The sequence below is a fragment of the Schistocerca piceifrons genome, chromosome 3, assembly GCF_021461385.2.
Source record: "Schistocerca piceifrons isolate TAMUIC-IGC-003096 chromosome 3, iqSchPice1.1, whole genome shotgun sequence".
Lineage (NCBI taxonomy): Eukaryota > Metazoa > Arthropoda > Insecta > Orthoptera > Acrididae > Schistocerca > Schistocerca piceifrons.
The window spans coordinates 849,715,038-849,732,824 of record NC_060140.1 but is presented as its reverse complement, the minus strand read 5'-3'; the positions used below and the strand labels follow the sequence as shown (position 1 = coordinate 849,732,824).

At 39.7% G+C, this 17,787-nt stretch overlaps 1 protein-coding gene across 1 annotated transcript in view; it reads right to left on the bottom strand.

Moving 5' to 3' along the window:
* LOC124789117 overlaps positions 1–17,787 on the bottom strand; it is a 209,455-nt gene that overhangs the window by 154,169 nt on the left and 37,499 nt on the right. Inside the window, exons 4-5 of the mRNA XM_047256405.1 lie at positions 9,369–9,472; positions 7,561–7,608 (exon numbers count right to left, since the gene is read on the bottom strand). Coding sequence (XP_047112361.1) covers positions 7,561–7,608; positions 9,369–9,472 — 152 coding nt within the window. The remainder of the gene's footprint in view (positions 1–7,560; positions 7,609–9,368; positions 9,473–17,787) is intronic.

Genomic DNA, 17,787 nt, shown 5'->3' with positions numbered 1-17,787 from the left:
AATATGTCTTTTAAGTTACATATTTTATGTGTGTGTCAGGTAGTCTTTTCTGGCAGTTTTTGTCTTGAGTATAGCATTATATTATAGTAGAACATGTATGGTAAGATAAGATGAGAAGAGAATTTTAAATGTTCAAATGTGGTGAATGCTGAAGATTGAATAGGTAGATCACGTGTTTAATACAGGGGTACTGACTGAAATCAAGAGAAAATTGTTACAGGGCACAACTTTACAAAAAGAGGGATAGGTTGATATGACATCTTCAGGCACCAAGGAGTAACTAAATTGGTACTGCAAGGAAGTACAGGAAAATAAATACCAAAGAGGAAAATAAAGGTTTGAAAACAGTAAGAAAGTTCAAATGGATTAGGTTTACCGAATTAGACAGGAGCGCACACTGTCACAGGATTGACTAGCATCGAGAGCAGTGTCAAACTAGTCTTCATACTGGTAACAAATCATACCCCATGTTACAGCAAAATAGAACTATACTAGGAAGCAGCAATAATTCCTCCGTTTCCAAGTGCCAACGAGAAGCCTTTGGCTTTGGTCCACAATTAAGCTCACACTGTTGCCACAGTGTAATTTCTACCACAGTTGCCATTCAGGTTGCATCTTAAGAAGCGATGGCTACCAAACGAACACATATAATTAGGTGTGGCAATACTACATTTCACTCTTGCTACTGCTAGTGAGGCTTTTCAACTTTGTTGCCACCCACTATCCAAGCAGTCTCTTATGTGTGCCCTTCATGGAAGTTTAAAGAGCCAGGATTTTCATCAGATAGTACTGCTTTTCATTGTGAGTTAAGATTGCAGTTTCAAAACACTCAAAGACAGACTGTGAGCATTATATACAAGGTATATGAATTTCTTTGCAACCCTAAAGAAACTGCCAGATGAGATGAAATCTTATCAGTACAGCTACGAATCCCAGAGAGAATATTTGCAGGACGGGCAACGGAAACCTTTATCAAGAATTGAAATTTCAATCTGCAAGGAAAGTTATTGGTGGAAGAAGAACTGTCACTAATTCGTACGATTTCCAGGAAGATGATGTTCACCATACTGTATCGGAATTTTGTGACAGTGGTAAGTATCCTAGAAGGCAGAAGGTAGCAGATTTTTTCAACAACAAGATTGTTTTCAAAGGGAGCTGCCATTTGAGTAGAAGAATTCTCAATTCTTTGGGATTTAAATACAGAAACTATGACAATGGGAGATGCATTCTGATGGAAATATCCAATATTGTAGCAGTTAGAGCTACTTTTTTGAGAAAAATGCAAACCAACAGGAAAGTATATTGTTGTCCTATATTACTTCTGTGAAACCTGAAGTGAAAGAGGGTTGGAGGAATAGCATGATCAAGGAGTTGTAGGGTCTGGTATCCTCCGGAAGTAGCATGCGCTGACACACTCCCCGTGGCCAACCTCCCTGGCCCTGCTCTGTAGATACAGATCTTAGAACTGATAACAATAACCTCTTTCATGGATAAAATTGAGAACTCATTCAACCATCCATCAATTGTCCACCAATATTATAGGCAATGATTCTAGAAGTTTGTATATAGTACGGACAGGCAAAAGGAGTGGGCATTACACACCAAGATATGAGCTACAACCATAATGTGTTCGTAACGAAAAAGAAAACTGTGTGTTACCCTGATATGACTGATGCAGAGATAACATAGGATTGTGGATTTCTTCCAGGAGAAGCAAAAGGTAGAGCACAATGCTGCATTATTCAGCTTGATCATGCAGAGTTTATTAAAAGGTGCAGTAATCTGTCAGATCTGTATCCAAGCGAGCAGAGATCTGTTGTGCACCTGCAAATCTGAACCTGTGGTCGATGAAGTGAAGAGGAAGCAAGTAGCGTTCCTCTAGCCAAATGATCGGCCAGTTCATTCCCAGGATACCCACAACTTGGGAACCAGATAAAGACAACCGAGCTAGCAGCACAATGAAGTTCAGCAAGAAAGTTATGAATAGCGGAGACCAAAGTGTGGCAAGAATATTGTTTTTAATTTCATTGCTCCTAGTATAGGAGAGTCATTCCACACTGAAAACTACTTTCTTTCATCTTCAATGAGCATTCACTATAACAGATCAGTTCATCTCAGACAAGTATGGCGGACATAAAAACACCCATGAAAAATTAAAATTATTTTAATTATATTTGCAGGTAACATGCAATGATGATACAAACAAGGTGGTCAATACACAGTAGTAATATTACATCTACTCAATACCTCATATGAAATTACACATTCCTGTGACTGGATATCAATCAACAGAACTACATATTTACTACTGTCTACTTACATGGATACCAATTAAGAATGAAAGCAAGGACGTATGACATAATAGGAAGTGAAAACACATGTGTGTGTGTGTGATATATATATATATATATATATATATATATTATTTTTTTTTTTTTTGGGGGGGGGGAGCACACATGACATAATAGGAAGTGAAAATATGTTTTTTTTGTGGGGGGGGGGGGGGGCACACATTACATAATAGGAAGTGAAAATATGTTTTTGGGGGGTGGGGAGAGGGGACGGGCGGGGGGGGGGAGTCACAACAAAAGAATGGAAAATAAAAATATAACATGATATTATTGATAGTGTAACACGACAAAAACCAAATACACACACAATAACGGTAGACAGAAAAGTACATCCAAAAAGTTGATAGACCTGTCTACGACAGCAATCTGTCGTCGCTCTGTCTTCCTTAATACAGGACCAGCATCTGGTGAAAGTTCCATTGTGTCTATTTTTTCCTCTCTTCTTTGCCAAATAAAGGATTAACACATTCCCAAAAACTACTGACTCACTTCAAGCACAAGTGTGCGTGTGCGTGTATCTGCATCTCTATACTCACAGGAGATAGCCAGGCATGCCTTACATTTATTTCACTGAATCTGTAACATTATAGTACACAGCGCGCGCACACACACACACACACACACACACACACACACACACACACACACACACACACACACACACACACGTAACTTTTTTTAGACACACTGTGTAAATGTATTTCTGCTGAACAGGGAATTTGGAATGGCTACATTCACTACTGCACAGTCTCCAAAAAACAATTTCGTCATTTACAATCTCATAAAAAATATCAGTTGTTTAGTTTTTTTTAATAATTTTTTGGATTCTACAGCTGCCCACACCTGAAAGATCTCTGCTGCTGAGTCTAATTAGACATACGGAAGATCTTTAGAGGAATCATGAAACAGCATATTCAATTTTCAGGAGTATGTTACAGGCCGCCCCCAAGAACCATGGACCTTGCTGTTGGTGGGGAGGCTTGCGTGCCTCAGCGATACAGATAGCCGTACCGCAGGTGGAACCACAACGGAGGGGCATCTGTTGAGAGGCCAGGCAGATGTGTGACTCCTGAAGATGAGCAGCATCCTTTTCAGCAGTTGCAGGAGCAACAGTCTGGATGATTGACTGATCTGACCTTGTAACACTAACCAAAACAGCCTTGCTGTGCTGGTACTGCGAACCAAATAGTCCCCCATTCGGATCTCTGGGCGGGGACTACTCAAGAGGATATTGTTATCAGGAGAAAGAAAACTGATGCTCTACAGATGAAGCGTGGAATGTGAGATCCCTTAGGTAGTCAGAAAATTTCAAAATGGAAATGGATAGGTTAAAGTCAGATATAGTGGGAATTAGTGAAGTTCAGTGGCACTTCTGGTCAGGTGAATACAGGGTTATAAACACAAAATCAAATAGGGGTAATGCAGGAGTAGGTTTAATAATCAATAAAAAATAGGAATGCAGGTAAGCTACTACAAACAGCATAGTGAACTCATTATTGTGGCCAAGACAGATACGAAGCCCACGCCTACCACAGTAGTACAAGTTTACATGCCAACTAGCTCTGCAGATGACAAAGAGATTGATGAAATGTACGATGAGATAGAAGGAATTATTCAGATAGTGAAGGGAAATGAAAATTTAATAGTCATGGGTGACTGGAATTCGATGGTATGAAAAGGAAAGGAAGGGAAGGGAAGGGAAGGGAAGGGGGGAAGGGAAGGGAAGGGAAGGGAAGGGGAGGGGAGGGAAGGGAAGGGAAGGGAAGTAAACGTACTAGGTGAATATGGAATGGGGTAAGGAATGAAAGAGAAAGCTGACTGTAGAATTTTGCACAGAGCATAACTTAATCATAGGCAACACTTGGTTTCAGAATCATAAAAGAAGGTTGCATACATGGAAGAGGCCTGGAGATACTGGAAGGTTTCAGATAGATTATACAATGGTAAGAGAGACATTTAGGACCAGGTTTTAAATTCTGAGACATTTCCAGGGGCAGATGTGGACTCTGACCACAATCTATTGGTTATGAACTGTAGATTAAAACTGAAGAAACTGCAGAAAGGTGGGAATTTAATGAGATGGGACATGGATAAACTGACAGAACCAGTGGTTGTAGAGAGTTTCAGGGAGAGCATTAGGGAACGATTGACAAGAATGAGGGAAAGTAATACAGTAGAAGAAGAAGAATAGGTAGCTCTGAGGGATGAAATAGTGAAGGCAGCAGAGGTTCAAGTAGGTAAACAGACGAGGGCTAGTACAAATCCTTGGGTAACAAACGATATATTGAACTTAATTGATGAAAGGAGAAAAATATAAAAATGTAGTAAATGAAGCAGTCAAAAAGGAATACAAACGTCTCAAGAATGAGATTGACAGGAAGTGCAAAACGGCTAGAGAACAAATGTAATGATGTAGAGGCATATCTCACTAGGGTTTAGATAGATACTGCCTACAGGAAAATTAAGGACACCTTTGGAGAAAAGAGAACCACTTGTATGAATATCAAGAGCTCAGATGGAAACCCAGTTCTAAGCAAAGAAGGGAAAGCAGAAAGGTGGATAGAGTGTATAGAGGGTATATACAAGGGCAATGTACTTGAGGACAATATTATGGAAATGGAAGAGGATGTAGATGAAGATGTAATGGGAGATCTGATACTGCATGAAGAGTTTGACAGAGCACTGAAAGACCTAAGTTGAAACAAGGCCTCAGGAGTATACAGGGAGAGCCAGCCATGACAAAGCTCTACCATCTGGTGAGCAAGAGGTATGAGACAGGTGAAATACTCTCGCACTTCAAGAAGAATATAACAACTCCAATCCCAAAGAAAGCAGCTGTTTACAGTTGTGAAAATTATCGAACTATCAGTATAATAAATCACAGCTGCAAAATACTAACGCGAATTCTTTACAGGCGAATGGAAAAACTGGTAGAAGCCGACCTCGGGGAAGATCAGTTTGGAATCCGTAGAAATGTTGTAACACGTGAGGCAATACTGACCCTACGACTTATCTTAGAAGATAGATTAAGGTAAGGCAAACCTACATTTCTAGCATTTGTAAACAGAGAAAGCTTTTGACAATGTTGACTGGAATACTCTCCTTCCAATTCTGAAGGTGGCAGGGGTAAAATACAGGGAACAAAAGGCTATTTACAATTTGTACAGAAACCAGATGGCAGTTATAAGAGTCGAGGGACATGAAAGGGAAGCAGTGGTTGGGAAGGGAGTGAGACAGGGTTGTAGCCTCTCCCCGATGTTATTCAATCTGTATATTCAGCAAGCAGTAAAGGAAATGAAAGAAAAGTTCAGAGTAGGTATTAAAATTCATGGAGAAGAAATAAAAACTGTTAGGTTCGCCGATGACATTGTAATTCTGTCGGAGACAGACAGCAAAGACCTAGAAGCGCAGCTGAATGGAATGGACAGTGTCTTGAAAGGAGGATAGAAGATGAACATCAACAAAAGCAAAACGAGGATAATGGAATGTAGACAAATTGAATCGGATGATGCTGCAGGAATTAGATTAGGAAATGAGACACTTGAAGTAGTAAAGGAGTTTTGCTATTTGGGGAGCAAAATAACTGCTGATGGTCGAAGTAGAGAGGATATAAAATGTAGACTGGCAATGGCAAGGAAAGCGTTTCTGAAGAAGAGAAATTTGACAACATTGAGTATAGATTTAAGTGTCAGGAAGTAGTTTCTGAAACTATTTGTATGGAGTGTAGCCATGTATGGAAGTGAAACGTGGATGATAAATAGTTTAGACAAGAAGAGAATAGAAGCTTTCAAAATGTGATGATATAGAAGAATGCTAAAGATTAGGTGAGTAGATCACGAACTAATGAGGAGGTATTGAACAGAATTGGGGAGAAGAGAAATTTGTGGCACGATTTGACTAAAAGAAGGGATCGGGTCGGTAGGACATTTTTTGATGCATCGAGGGATAACCAATTTAGTACAGGAGGGCAGCATGGAGGGTAAACATCATAGGGAGACCAAGAGACGAATACACTAAGCAGATTCAGAAGGATGTAGGTTGCAGTAGGTACTGGGAGATGAAGAGGCTTGTACAGGGTAGCGTGGCATGGAGAGCTGCATCAAACCAGTCTCTGGACTGAAAACCACAACAACAAACATGTTACAGAAAGTTTTTAAAACATAATATGAGAGAGAAGCTTTCATTGCTCATTGCAGAGTTAATTAGTTCTGGAATATATCACGTATTTGTCTTTACAATGATATAGAAAGGAATGAAAAAAAGAAAAAAGAAAAACAACAACAACAAGAATCAAGTGAGTAGTTTCTTGCTGATTCATCCTGTAACCATGATACAAAGCATTCTACAGACATTCTGGGTAGTTAGGTAATGGTAGAACTTGAGCCATTTACAGTATTTATCCTGATATTTAAGCGAAGTACTTTTACCACTATCTCAATTATTAAATATAATATTAATGAAATGTCAGAAAGCTAGTGACAATTTAAAATTTACCCCTTAAATGGTGTAATAATGGTAAGTTGGAATATTACTACACTTGTGAAACATGGACTGCATGATCAATTGTTTGCTGCAAGACAGCTGTGTAGTTTATGTCTTTTGTAAATGTCTACAACTTTCATTTAGAAAAACAAAAAGAGTGCAAAAACTTTACAATACTCTTCAGTAATACACCAAGTACCATACCGGTGCAGGGTTCTAAATTACCAGCGTACAGATATTGCCTAGGTAGGACAGGGTGAGAATGAGGGGTTTGCATACATCTATTCTACCCATTAAAGGGAAATCTACTATGGCACTGTTTAGCAGAAAAAGCTGCTTCAACATATACACCAAGGACCAAATTAATGTGTTCCTGGAGATGAAACTGCTCTGAATAAAATAAAGATAAAAAAATGAAAAACTTGATGCCCCTTATTTAAAATGTGCATCCACTCGAAGTAGGAAAGTATTATAAGCTGATGCGATTACAAATTTTCAATTCCCACACATGACATTTAATAAACACATTGGAAATTTTTTGTTCCTAACAATCTCTCTTTCAGGGGCATACACACAGTGCAAAATTAGAACTTAACAAAGTGAAGGTACTGAGTGAAAATTTACTTATAATACAGATGTGAACAAAAAAGACTTTTGCACAAAGAAAATGGAGAAATTTCACAGCACACATGCAATGACAAATAGAACATTCCAGTGCAAAGTTTACCTCGATCGTAAGTCTTTTTCTGTTGTATGCAACTATTCCGTCCAATGGCTGCGTAAGTAATAAGTACAAAAACCTTTGTAGTGTGTTAACTTATTCACAGATATTTTCACTTCAATAAACCAAAAAAAAGAATTTATCATGCAACACAACAAAATCCTTCAATGGAGAAAGCAGTGTTCCAGAATGAATAAAGGATTTAACTTATCTGCACTGTACACATGTACTCAGATCAATTTTTTAAAAATCTTCACAGTCATTGACAACCAACACACACACACACACACACACACACACACACACACACACACACACACACACACACACACACCATATCACATCAACTGCGAGATGACGTACACATGTAAACAAGACAGAACCATCTCTCGCCTGGCCCGTGTGGCATTCCAGACTGCGTGCTAGTTGATTCACAGAGCCTACCAGGAGTTGAACAGCAGGCACAGAGCCACCATGAGCCGTTGCCAGATTTAGCAGCATTCCGCGCCGCCAGCTTCACACGCCTCTCACGCCACTGTTATTCGCACAAACACTTGGCCACGGCCGCAGTTGGCAGAGTTTTAAATTGTACACATTTCTCTGACACAAAATCGAGTCAGAATGTGTTAACTGTCTCCATTAACAGATGCACTGTCTTTAAACTACAGCACTGTCTACATTTAATACATGAAATTGTACGTATAATGTCCTTTTAAACTGATTTCTGTGGGATATAACTAGAAGGAAATAGCAATCATGCCAAAGCTCACAGTGACTAGACAAAATTGGGACCTAGATCTATTTACAGACAACACAATGGTGGCATCCGCTGTTGGCGAACATCCCTGTTACAGTACAGAAAGACACCGGCAGCCTCCTTACTGCAAGCTGTAGCAGCAACTCATTAACTGTCCGATTGCCACAGCTTTGGGCCAGCCAGTAGTCTAAAGATAGTAGAGGAAGGCCCCCCTCCTCCTCCTCCTCCTCCTCCACAGTAGTGTTGGCCCAAGGCCAAGAGTTTTTTCTCCCAACCTCCTCTAAGACATTATACCAAATAACTCCATCTCAAGACACCTCACACTATTCTGATGATATCAGTACTGCACAGCTGCCCAGAAACTTTTACTATTTCACAAAGATTAGTACACATAATGAAACTTGTTTGTTGATTGCAAAGAACAGTCAGGTTCAGCTGTCTTCCATTTACTTCCATCTCATTGTAGCATGCAGTGTCAGAAAAATAGGTAACATATTGTCTATAAATTACACAAATGCAGCAACTATGTTGAAGGTACAGGGCACAATTTAATTTAATTACAGACTTTATATTTCTTAATATGGCCTTGTCCAATGGAAGACTATAAGAGTCTCTCTTTCAGCTAGGTATGTGGAGAAGACTCAACTTTCCATATTATTATTCTCCTATTTACCTCTTTTTGTCCTATTCCAGGCATAAAAACCTGGATCCACTCTGAAGTGAGTTAATACTATCATGGAGGATCCAACCAAGATAACAGAATGCACTAAATATAACCACACATCAGTAGGGATTAGTAAGGGATGCCTTATTATCTACTTTTATCACAAAACTTTTAATTCCAAACCACTGAAGACATGGAAGGAAATATCTAGAAGCTGAAGGTTAATTCTCAACACTTATCAGCCAGTGGCAGACTTCCCAAAACTAAATGACAACCCACTGCTTTGATTTTTCACTTTTTTCATGACGAAAGTGTTAACTCACAGACTAGGTATCAGAACTTTGAATCTTGTGAACTACACACCGAGACACATGGAAGCAACGCTAACAGTACCTGGTGAAACCGAGGGGGAATCTGGCTCCCAACAAAGTTCTTCCTGCGACGATATGGAAGTTGTTCTGTGCTTGCTTGGATCTTCATTCCTCGAGCCTCTGGAACTGCAGGAAACATTTTCCTTTTCACACTAATGACTCTCGCATTTATATGAGGTGCATAAACAGTTTCTCAAACAGAAAAATTAAGAAACAATAATTTAAAATACAGTTTGAATGCAATGTCGTTATCATGCTAACGGACGAGTTTCAGTGCATAGCAAATACATGGGTCAGTAGCACCCATACTATTTTTGCTGTCATGTGAGTATTATTAAACAATGTGATATGATAAGAGAAGCATAACAGCAGTTCCACATGCAGATATATAGCCTACATAAATACTGCATTCAATCAAACTCTTTAAAAAATAGTGTAAAAAATTGCTGAACTCAATAAAACATCAAACAGTGCAAAGTCGAAGCTGGAATATCAAGAATATTGTCAAAAGTATAGACTGCTACTCACTATTAAGGTGACACATTAACCAGCAATCTAGCTTTTTGCGATATTGTTAACACAATAACATATTCTAGTCATACGTAACAATTCCGGTGGGAATCTTTATGCCGAACAAAAACTTTAAAACTTTAAGCACATTCACCTCACTGTTCCCTAAAATAGATGGCAGGTCAGAATCCAAGCAAATTTCTGCTCTATTTTCAGAATATGGCACACCCTTGTTTTTGGAAGGCTTGTTGGTTTGTATCTCTACCCTTCTACCAGTTTGTCCTCCCACTGCCATATACACTTTGTTCTGAGGTGTGAGGTAATATTATGCACGGAACAGCCCATGATTTTACCACTCAGTCCTAACAAGTGTTCTTTATTACATTATCAGCTTGCTCGTAGTAAGGATTCCCAAATCCTGGTACTCAGATGCACGATACAAAAAAATTTCAGTTTGCTAATCAGGTTCTTACAAGACAGTTCTGAATGAAACATTATAATACTGACACCAAAACAATAAAGTGGTAGTGAACTGCAATAGAAGAGCGGTGCAAGAATGGTAAACACGTAAAAACAACACTGCTATTTCCTTTATTATGAGTATGAACAACCCAATGTTGCACATTACTGAGATTGACACTATCACCAACAAACAAAGCTTTCATTTGTCTATCAATTTCAGCTAGAGGAATGTTTTCTGCAGTTAGAAATGCTATTACAACAAACTGTTTCTCACACACAGACATAGTTATGTTACACACCACCATGCCACATGCTACAACTTAGAGCCCTCAAGTGGCCTTAGGTTGCATTCCGGCAGTGAAATGGGAAAGTTGACAGAGTAATATGCATCACATGTAATACCTCAACCGATATTGAGCAAGAAAGCAAAACAGAATTTTTTTAAAAAGAACGTATACAAGCAGAAAGAACGTATACAAGCAGAAAGAACGTATACAAGCAGAAAGAACGTATACAAGCAGAAAGAACGTATACAAGCAGAAAGAACGTATACAAGCAGAAAGAACGTATACAAGCAGAAAGAACGTATACAAGCAGAAAGAACGTATACAAGCAGAAAGAACGTATACAAGCAGAAAGAACGTATACAAGCAGAAAGAACGTATACAAGCAGAAAGAACGTATACAAGCAGAAAGAACGTATACAAGCAGAAAGAACGTATACAAGCAGAAAGAACGTATACAAGGAGAAAGAACGTATACAAGGAGAAAGAACGTATACAAGGAGAAAGAACGTATACAAGGAGAAAGAACGTATACAAGGAGAAAGAACGTATACAAGGAGAAAGAACGTATACAAGGAGAAAGAACGTATACAAGGAGAAAGAACGTATACAAGGAGAAAGAACGTATACAAGGAGAAAGAACGTATACAAGGAGAAAGAACGTATACAAGGAGAAAGAACGTATACAAGGAGAAAGAACGTATACAAGGAGAAAGAACGTATACAAGGAGAAAGAACGTATACAAGGAGAAAGAACGTATACAAGGAGAAAGAAAGTATACAAGGAGAAAGAACGTATACAAGGAGAAAGAACGTATACAAGGAGAAAGAACGTATACAAGGAGAAAGAACGTATAGAGAAGAAACAATTTCTTTAACAGTTTACATGACTTGCTATTGTAGTTAAAAACTGACTGTACAAAAAAAAAAACTAAACCGCACAGTTTCACAGCATAGTACAGCATTTTTTTTGTCACAGTCAATTTTAAAAGAAAACCTTCACACTGTCTTTTTTTTTTTTTAAAAAAAATATGTCTGTCTGGAGGGTGAGCCAGGAGGAAAGGTACCTATTTTGAGAGGTGATAGCATTACTGATTCTGAATAAAAAAAAACTATGTGGACATATGCCCTATTCTGAATGATTTCTGAGGTAGAACACTTTTAATGTACATTTCTATTTATTTTCTGTAGTATTCATTGTCATTGTGGAGAAGATCATTTTGATACAGGACACTTGTTGCCTATCAAGTCGGAAAACTACCTCAAACTGGCCTACAAGTAGTACTTCAGCTACAGCGCACGCCCATCACGCAACGTTTCCAATATTCCTGCAATCTCTTCGCGCAAACTGTTAGTCCCAGACAAAATATAAATAGGACCTTTCTTTGTTGCAAATTTAATTTAATTTAATTGTGTACTGAGACGTGTTTTCATTCGAGTGTGCTGTTTTTGAGTTATTAAAGAAAAACATACAAAAGTGATATTAAACATGTTCTATCTCGAAAACCATTCGCAATAGGCCATATGTCCACACGAAGTGTTTTGTTCTGAATCACTAATACTATTGTGCCTCAAAGCATGTACCTTTCCTCTTGAAACACACACACACACACACACACACACACACACACACACACACACACACACACACACACACAGTTTCAGTTAACTTCATTACCACCATTTTTTCAAAATTAAATTCTGTATAACTTCTGTTGAAAACTTCGTGTAATTGTCTGGGATATAAAAAAACAAATTGGGCCAAGTAGTTAATAAACTAAAAAATTATGAAACTACTACTTTGCTTCTCTGGATGTTCTGAAAAACTATTGCAGATACACATCTGGGACATGTTTCATTAGATAAAATAAATGGAAATTGTGTTTTACTTTAAACTTTTACAGTTTTGTGATTGCTTCATATTAATGAAGTTGCTAAATTTCAGGCAAAATCTTTAATTAGCTGTAACTCCATAGCTAAACATTTGCGGACCTACATCTATATGAACTTTTTTCTTTAGTTTTACTTGTAGAATAACATATTAAAATATATGCATATCTTCGTGAATCACCACTGTGTGTGTGTGTGTGTGTGTGTGTGTGTGTGTGTGTGTGTGTGTGTGTGTGTGTGTGTGTGTGTCTATATAAAGACAAACTATTGTTTAAAGGAGTTTTGCTGGCAAAAATTGCGAAAAGTACACAATACTCCGTCCGAGTATTTGAGTGTTGCATAAAAATCTGACATAAATCGGTAAAGTACTTTTCGAAATTTTTGGCAATAACTTTAAACAATTATTTGTCTTTATATAGCAGTTTAGATAGCCAACATATACCAACTAATGATGCACTGAAGGTATGAGGGAAGATGGCATGAGTGATTCTCATCACAACTAAATGTAAAGGAGGTAGTGATGGAAACAAAAGTTCAGTTGCAATATCTCACACAGTGTCGATGTGGTAAATTTTGTACTTGAGATGGTTTAGGAAAGAAAAAAAGTGTTTTGGCAAGAATTACAAGTGGGCAAACAACCATGCGTCAACTGCTATCTGAAATCACAGGGATAATAAGAATAGCAGTTGGTGTAATACAGTGAAAGAATTTCTCCTTTTCGTACTATGCTTTAGAGAGAAGGAAACTGAAGTAACATAGTAATGAACAACAAGAAAAAGATTTGTGACAAATGCAAATAGCTGCACAGAAGAAATCTGAATTACAGAAGAGGAAATGAGGATTAGAAGTATTAGGAGACGACAGAGGAGGAAGAGTGATTAATAACTGTTATCTTCATTGGACTAGCAAAAGGTGTGAAACTTTTAAAGAAATGACCACCTGATATTCAAGGTATGTCATTTCAGTTTACACCCAGTGTGTAAAAAATTAACTATTTATCATGTTAGTATTCATTTCCTGTCAACTGAAAGACTGACATTTGCAACTGTTGCTCATTTTTTAACTGCTGTGTGTTTGGCATGCAGTTCATTAATAATTACCAACAGAATTCCTATGGCAAGATCGGCTTTAAATATTGTATCAGATGTTTTTCATAACCACTTTTTACAAGAAGGCAAAACAACTAGTTCAAGAAGTTCTGAAGCAAAAGTAAAAAATTACACCAAAGGTGGGGAGAGAAAGAGGAAATTTAGGAAAATGAAAATTTCTCTCATTTTTACCTAAAATATGGAGCTCAACATCATCAAAAGCAGAAGTTCATAAGAAGTAGTTAATATCAGCAATAACACAACATGTTGTGGCCCCATAATACGTAATGTTCTTTCTCACATGTGTAATGCACTATTATTTCAGGTTTTTCCCAAAGATATTAAAATATGCCACTGTCAAGCATCACTATAAGAAAGTGTTTTCACAGCCATTAGTTCTCACTATATAAAAAAAGTTATCTCCACAGCCACAGACTCTAACCACACACACTGTGTCACCTTCACAAAAAAAAAAAATAATCTGTAACTAATGTACTCAAGGGTTGTCAGCCAGTTGAGTACTAATGGGGTACTTCCTCAGTCACAGTATGGATTTCAAACAGGCAACGTAAGTTCCATGGGCAGAAAATACAATGTTTAAATGTTAAATATTTCACCAACTGAAAGTTTTGTGCGATTCATGGTTCACAAAATATCTGGTTTGGTTCCTGTTTAAGAAATTAGTGAGGAAACTGCATCATACCAGTTTTTGGACTAATAGCTTGTATGAAACAACTACATACTCCACAGACAACTGAGCAGCTTAACTGTATGGAAAACAATAAAAACTAAAGTGTGATGAACTATAAGATGGACAGACTAGAGGTACTGGAAAGAAGGATTATTAGAAAAATAATGGGTGCAATAAAAACTGCATATGGTTGGGGAAAAAAAAAAAAGAGTAATGAGGAGATCTATAAAAATATAGAGAAAATATCTGAAGTAATAGCCAAACAAAGATTAACCTTTTCCTGATGCCTCTACCGAATGGACTGAAATAGACTAACAAAACAAATATCAATATATTTCTGGAAGAAGAAATCAACAGTAGCACAGATTACAGAAGTAAGGGAAGATCTAGAAATAGACAACATCCATGGTCAGAAGAAAGGAAGAAACTTCATGGGGGAGAAAATGAGGGAATACTGGAAAAATAGGAAACAACAACAAAGGAAGAAGAGGAACTGAAGTTGCTGATGTGATCCTTGTTGCTCAATACGATCGAAGATTTCCCACGTGGAAAAATTTTATATATATATATATATATATATATATATATATATATATATATATATATATATATATATATAAAAAAAAACAAAGATGAGGTGACTTACCGAACAAAAGCGCTGGCAGGTCGATAGACACACAAACATACACACAAAATTCAAGCTTTCGCAACAAACTGTTGCCTCATCAGGAAAGAGGGAAGGAGAGGGAAAGACGGAAGGAAGTGGGTTTTAAGGGTGAGGGTAAGGAGTCATTCCAATCCCGGGAGCGGAAAGACTTACCTTAGGGGGAAAAAAGGACAGGTATACACTCGCGCACACACACACATATCCATCCACACATACAGACACAAGCAGACATATTTAAAGACAAAGAGTTTGGGTAGAGATGTCAGTCGAGGCAGAAGTGTAGAGGCAAAGAAGTTGTTGAAAGACAGGTGAGGTATGAGTGGCGGCAACTTGAAATTAGCGGAGATTGAGGCCTGGAGGATAACGAGAAGAGAGGATATACTGAAGGGCAAGTTCCCATCTCCGGAGTTCGGATAGGTTGGTGTTGGTGGGAAGTATCCAGATAACCCGGATGGTGTAACACTGTGCCAAGATGTGCTGGCTGTGCACCAACGCATGTTTAGCCACAGGGTGATCCTCATTACCAACAAACACTGTCTGCCTGTGTCCATTCATGCGAATGGACAGTTTATTGCTGGTCATTCCCACATAGAATGCATCACAGTGTAGGCAGGTCAGTTGGTAAATCACGTGGGTGCTTTCACACGTGGCTCTCCCTTTGATCGTGTACACCTTCCGGGTTACAGGACTGGAGTAGGTGGTGGTGGGAGGGTGCATGGGACAGGTTTTGCATCGGGGGCGGTTACAAGGATGGGAGCCAGAGGGTAGGGAAGGTGGTTTGGGGATTTCATAGGGATGAACTAACAGGTTACGAAGGTTAGGTGGACGGCGGAAAGACACTCTTGGCGGAGTGGGGAGGATTTCATGAAGGATGGATCTCACTTCAGGGCAGGATTTGAGGAAGTCGTATCCCTGCTGGAGGGCCACATTCAGAGTCTGGTCCAGTCCCGGAAAGTATCCTGTCACAAGTGGGGCACTTTTGTGGTTCTTCTGTGGGGGATTCTGGGTTTGAGGGGATGAGGAAGTGGCTCTGGTTATTTGCTTCTGTACCAGGTCGGGAGGGTAGTTGCGGGATGCGAAAGCTGTTGTCAGGTTGTTGGCGTAATGATTCAGGGATTCTGGACTGGAGCAGATTCGTTTGCCACGAAGACCTAGGCTGTAGGGAAGGGACCGTTTGATGTGGAATGGGTGGCAGCTGTCATAATGGAGGTACTGTTGCTTGTTGGTGGGTTTGATGTGGACAGACGTGTGAAGTTGGCCATTGGACAGGTGGAGGTCAACGTCAAGGAAAGTGGCATGGGATTTGGAGTAGGACCAGGTGAATCTGATGGAACCAAAGGAGTTGAGGTTGGAGAGGAAATTCTGCAGTTCTTCTTCACTGTGAGTCCAGACCATGAAGATGTCATCAATAAATCTGTACCAAACTTTGGGTTGGCAGACTTGGGTAACCAAGAAGGCTTCCTCTAAGCGACCCATGAATAGGTTGGCGTACGAGGGGGCCATCCTGGTACCCATGGCTGTTCCCTTTAATTGTTGGTATGTCTGGCCTTCAAAAGTGAAGAAGTTGTGGGTCAGGATGAAGCTGGCTAAGGTAATGAGGAAAGAGGTTTTAGGTAGGGTGGCAGGTGATCGGCGTGAAAGGAAATGCGCCATCGCAGCGAGGCCCTGGACGTGGCATCAATGGTTACAAGGATGGTTTCCGGGGGTAACAGATTGGGTAAGGATTCCAGGCATTCAAGGAAGTGGTTGGTGTCTCTGATGAAGGATGGGAGACTGCATGTAATGGGTTGAAGGTGTTGATCTACGTAGGCAGAGATACGTTCTGTGGGGGCTTGGTAACCAGCTACAATGGGGCGGCCGGAATGATTGGGTTTGTGGATTTTAGGAAGAAGGTAGAAGGTAGGGGTGCGGGGTGTCGGTGGGGTCAGGAGGTTGATGGAGTCAGGTGAAAGGTTTTGCAGGGGGCCTAAGGTTCTGAGGATTCCTTGAAGCTCCGCCTGGACATCGGGAATGGGATTACCTTGGCAAACTTTGTATGTGGTGTTGTCTGAAAGCTGACGCAGTCCCTCAGCCACATACTCCCGACGATCAAGTACCACGGTCGTGGAACCCTTGTCCGCCGGAAGAATGACGATGGATCGGTCAGCCTTCAGATCACAGATAGCCTGGGCTTCAGCAGTGGTGATGTTGGGTGTAGGATTAAGGTTTTTTTAAGAAGGATTGAGATGCAAGGCTGGAAGTGAGAAATTCCTGGAAAGTTTGGAGAGGGTGATTTTGAGGAAGAGGAGGTGGGTCCCGCTGTGACGGAGGACGGAACTGTTCCAGGCAGGGTTCAATTTGGATGGTGTCTTGGGGAGTTGGATCATTAGGAGTAGGATTAGGATCATTTTTCTTCGTGGCAAAGTGATATTTCCAGCAGAGAGTACGAGTGTAGGACAGTAAATCTTTGACGAGGGCTGTTTGGTTGAATCTGGGAGTGGGGCTGAAGGTGAGGCCTTTGGATAGGACAGAAGTTTCGGATTGGGAGAGAGGTTTGGAGGAAAGGTTAACTACTGAATTAGGGTGTTGTGGTTCCAGATTGTGTTGATCGGAATTTTGAGGTTTTGGAGGGAGTGGAGCTGGAAGTGGGAGATTGAGTAGATGGGAGAGACTGGGTTTGTGTGTGCAATGAGAGGAGGTTGAGGTTTGCTGGAAAGGTTGTGAAGGGTGAGTGAGTTGCCTTTCCAGAGGTGGGAAACCAGGAGATTGGACAGTTTTTTGAGGTGGAGGGTGGCATGCTGTTCTAATTTACGGTTGGCCTGTAGGAGGATGCTCTGAACAGCCGGTGTGGATGTGGGAGAGGAAAGATT